General features: G+C 48.7%; 1 protein-coding gene across 1 annotated transcript in view; it reads left to right on the forward strand.

Moving 5' to 3' along the window:
* Positions 1-3,946, forward strand: part of VWF (von Willebrand factor) — a 219,884-nt gene that overhangs the window by 70,568 nt on the left and 145,370 nt on the right. The window contains exon 11 of the mRNA XM_006862763.1: positions 2,400-2,536. Coding sequence (XP_006862825.1) covers positions 2,400-2,536 — 137 coding nt within the window. The remainder of the gene's footprint in view (positions 1-2,399; positions 2,537-3,946) is intronic.

Raw genomic sequence — 3,946 nt, forward strand, 5'->3', positions numbered from 1 at the left:
TAGTGAGGTTGGCCCAGGATCGGGCAGTGTTTCGTTCTGCTGTGCATAAGGTTGCTATGGGTCAGTACCGACTCAATGGCACCTAACAACAACAACATCAAATCAGAGATTGATATATTTTTTCCATGAGGGAGGATCTTTCTGCTTGAACTGCTGGGTGTTCTACTCTGTGTGCTATTCTGAGGGTCACCTGCTTTTTCATTCACTGGTGGAACTTCTGGCCCACCAGTTGTCTACTGGGGGCTGCCTTTTACTGACTGACGGGGGCTGATCTGTTGTTCTGGCTGCCACACTAGCTCTGTGAGCAGCTGCTACCCAGAAACTCCCCCTCCCTGTTCCTGGGTTTTCTATGCCTGCATCCCTGTCCATCAATTGCACCAAGGAGATAAGGAGCACAATGTAATATTTAGGCTTCTGTTTTGTGAGACACTTGGGAATCAGAGCAGGAGCTCAGATCAGGGGATTAGGTTCCAGCCCTAGCAATTTTACTTTTGGATATTTGCACATTTTCTCCCTGACCCCTCTTTTCCTGCTCATTGTCCAAGATAAGAGGGGTCCAATTTCTCACTCAGATAAGAGTGCTCCTGAGAAAACAGACAGGTTGGGGGAAATGTTCCCACTCATTTTACTGCAACAGGGTCAAGACATTTAACACCAATGACCATATTTTGCAGACTTGTTGGGATTTTCTGAAAACTAACCATTAAAAATTGGATTTCTTCTGACATGACTGGGCCTGGAATTCCAGTCCACATACAAGCAACTGGGATGCCCTCTGTGCCTTTCTTGTTGTTGCCTGTCCTGCACTGACTTCCACCAGCAGTGACCCCTCTCCTGCCCCTTCTGGAGCGGCAGTGAGGTGGGAAGGTGATCTCCTAACTTCCTAACTTTCCAGGCCCATGCCATCCTGGCATGGGTTAGAGCCTGGGGGGCTGCTCCTCTCCCCATTCCTCCAGACACTACCAAACAGACAGGCCCACACCAGGACCCAGAGATGTACAGTCTAGCCTGCCCTGGCCATGCCTATCAGTGCCCCTCACTGGGCAGGAAGATGGTAACAGTGGGTGCCTATGTAGCCCCTCACTGACAGGCGGGTAGCTGGAATCTCCCCTGTTTTTCTGATCACCCCCTGGCCATCTGACAGGGCCAGGACCCAGTCCCTGGAGATGCGCCTGGATGAAATAAGCTGTAGGACTCTCTCGGGGAACTTTAGGTTTAGGTTGCATCAGTGTTATGGAAAAGCAAGTCTCTGTTGTTTGGAGGTGGGGTGGGTGGGATGGCAGGGCAGCTCCTCATTTATGGCACTGCCTACAGAGCAGAAGGCAAAGATGAGAACAGAGAGAGGAAATAGAGAGGGGCTGGGAAGGGCTCCAGATGATGACGATTCAGCGTCAATGGGTCCATTGTAGCCCTGGGGAGGGGGTGCCCTGAGGTCGAGTGGGGCTGATTGGGAATCACTGGAGGTGTTTCAGAGATCTCTTCATGTAGGGACACTTTCTCAGATGTGGTATCTCTGGTCCGAGGTGGGAGGTGTAGGGCCTGGGCTGAGCTATGGGGGACAATGGTGGGGTTTGGGTGAGGGAGCGAGTTCAGCGTTGTGAATTACAGGGTGAAGGAGGGGAGTCCTCATCCCCACCCACTGATGTGTCAGCCTGGACTTGGAGCGGGCTCTGCAGAGCTCAGCACTGCCCAGGCGGTGGTGAGATCATGGACAGATGGCCTCTTAGGCCCCCATTGGCCCCAGCTGAAGTCACAGCATGGGCTTGCTGTGAGGAGACCTTCGCTGTCCCTCAGCTGAGGGTGGCCAGGCTGGACTCCTATAATCTTCACTGCTGAGCTCTGAGAGTGTCCTGCCCTCACTCTCGTGTCACCCCACCTCTGGGCTGCCCTTTCTGCCCACTTGCATTTAGGGATTCTCCAGTAAGTTCTTCTCAGTGAAGTGAGATTGTACCCTTGAGTCATCCAATTCACAGTTTGGAGAATGTGGTGAAGCACTCTACAGCTGTGAGGCTGTCACCTGCACCTGGGGGTGGCCCCTGACCCCCCGTGGGGTGCACAGTACCTAACAGGAGTGTGCTGTGGGCAAGGAGAGGAAGCAGTAGTACACACAGCATGAAGAGGTGCCGATTCTGGTCCTAGCTCCACTACTGACTCAGTTTGACTTTGATTAAGTCATGTCCCTTAGTTTCCCCATCTGTAATGAACAGGATAATCCACAGCTCTGGCATCTTATGATCATAAGAGTTTGGAGTGACTTTGTGTCCTCTGGTGGAACTAGTGTAGAACACACCTGTGGAGTTTGGGCCTGAGGCTCCCTGTTCATATGTGAGGTCCACCTTTGCCCCCACCCAGAGAGTTTCCCTTCTCACATTCTTTCCCTTGTCTCTGGGCTCCGCCAGGTGAGTGTCTGCTCACAGGACAATCCCATTTCAAGAGCTTTGACAACAAGTACTTTACCTTCAGTGGGATCTGTCAGTACCTGCTGGCCCAGGACTGCCAGGACCACTCCTTCTCAATCATCATAGAGACTGTCCAGGTGAGTTTGGCTGCCAGGTAAGCTTTGCAATCACTGTGGGGAAGCCTGAGGTGGCTGGAATAGCTGCTAGGGTGAGAGGGCTGCGCTCGATAGGAAGGGGAGTGGGCAGTGCCTTTCTGTGGAGGGAGGCCCCTTCTACTAGACTTCATTTAGCCTCACATTGTTCCAGATAGCCAGAGAAGAATCCCCTTGAGACCTAGTTTGCTACCCCAAGGTTATCCCTCGACTGTTGGAAGCTGGCAGATAATGAGGATGAGAACAAGATGGGTCCATCTCCTTTATTGAACTCTATGGTACACGGAGTCCTGGTATGGCGCTGTGGGTTAATGCACTGGATTGCAAAGTCATTTGAATTGCAAGGTTGGTGGTTTAAGCTCAACAGCCACTCCTTGGAAACCTTATACAGGGTTGCTATGAGTCGGAACTGACTCACTGACACTTAACAACAATACAACATGGTACATGTGCATATGTGTGTGTTTATCTTTCTCCATCTGTCTATCTATCCTCTATCTAGAGTCCTGGTGTGGCACTGTGGGATAAAGTACTGGGCCCTAAGGTCGGTATGGGCCATAAGGTCAGCAATTCAAACTTACCAGCCACTCCTTGGAAATCCTATACAGGGATAAGTTGGAACTGACTCAACAGTACTTAACAACAACAGTCTATGTATCTAAAGTTTGTGGGAAAATTCCACAATGTTTTAATTCCATTTGTTCCATGAACATTTTGAAGCCCCCCTTGTATTTATAAAAATACCAAAAAACCATATCCACTGCTGTGGATTTGGTTGTGACTCACAGCAATCCTCTATGTGGTTTCTGGTTCCCTCCTTCCCCCCCATATTCTAACCTTTATTTTCAGTAGAGCTGAAGAGATAGAGCCAAATTAAGACAGAAACAGATTTTTATATAATGCTTTTCTAGAAAAATAAAGGCTGAGATTAAATTAGTAAAATTACTGTTTAACTATAGAAAGCTAACTTCAAAGATACCAGTAACATATACCCCTCCTCCCATTTTGAAAATTCCCACATATACTTTTTTTTTTACATTCAGTAGCTCATTGTAATAATTACTATCCCCTCCCTGAACCCTGAGCCAACAGTATTAATCTCCATTACCTTTATATATATACATATATTATAATTGTATGTTTGTTTAAATGTCCAAAGGGTACATTTCCTAATAGGTTTTCTAAGACTGCCAGTCTTTCAGGGAGCAGCCAGCCTCATCTTTCTCCCATGGAGTGGTTGGTGGATTTGAATCACTGAAGCTTTGCAGCCTGATGCCTAACCCATAGCACCACAGGGCTCCTTTGTGTGTACATCTATATACATGTTGTTGTGAAGTACTGTTGAGTGGGTTCTGACTCACAGCAACCCTGTAGAGGGGTTCCAAGAAGCAGCTA

Source organism: Chrysochloris asiatica, unplaced genomic scaffold (genome assembly GCF_000296735.1).
Source record: "Chrysochloris asiatica unplaced genomic scaffold, ChrAsi1.0 scaffold00050, whole genome shotgun sequence".
NCBI lineage: Eukaryota > Metazoa > Chordata > Mammalia > Afrosoricida > Chrysochloridae > Chrysochloris > Chrysochloris asiatica.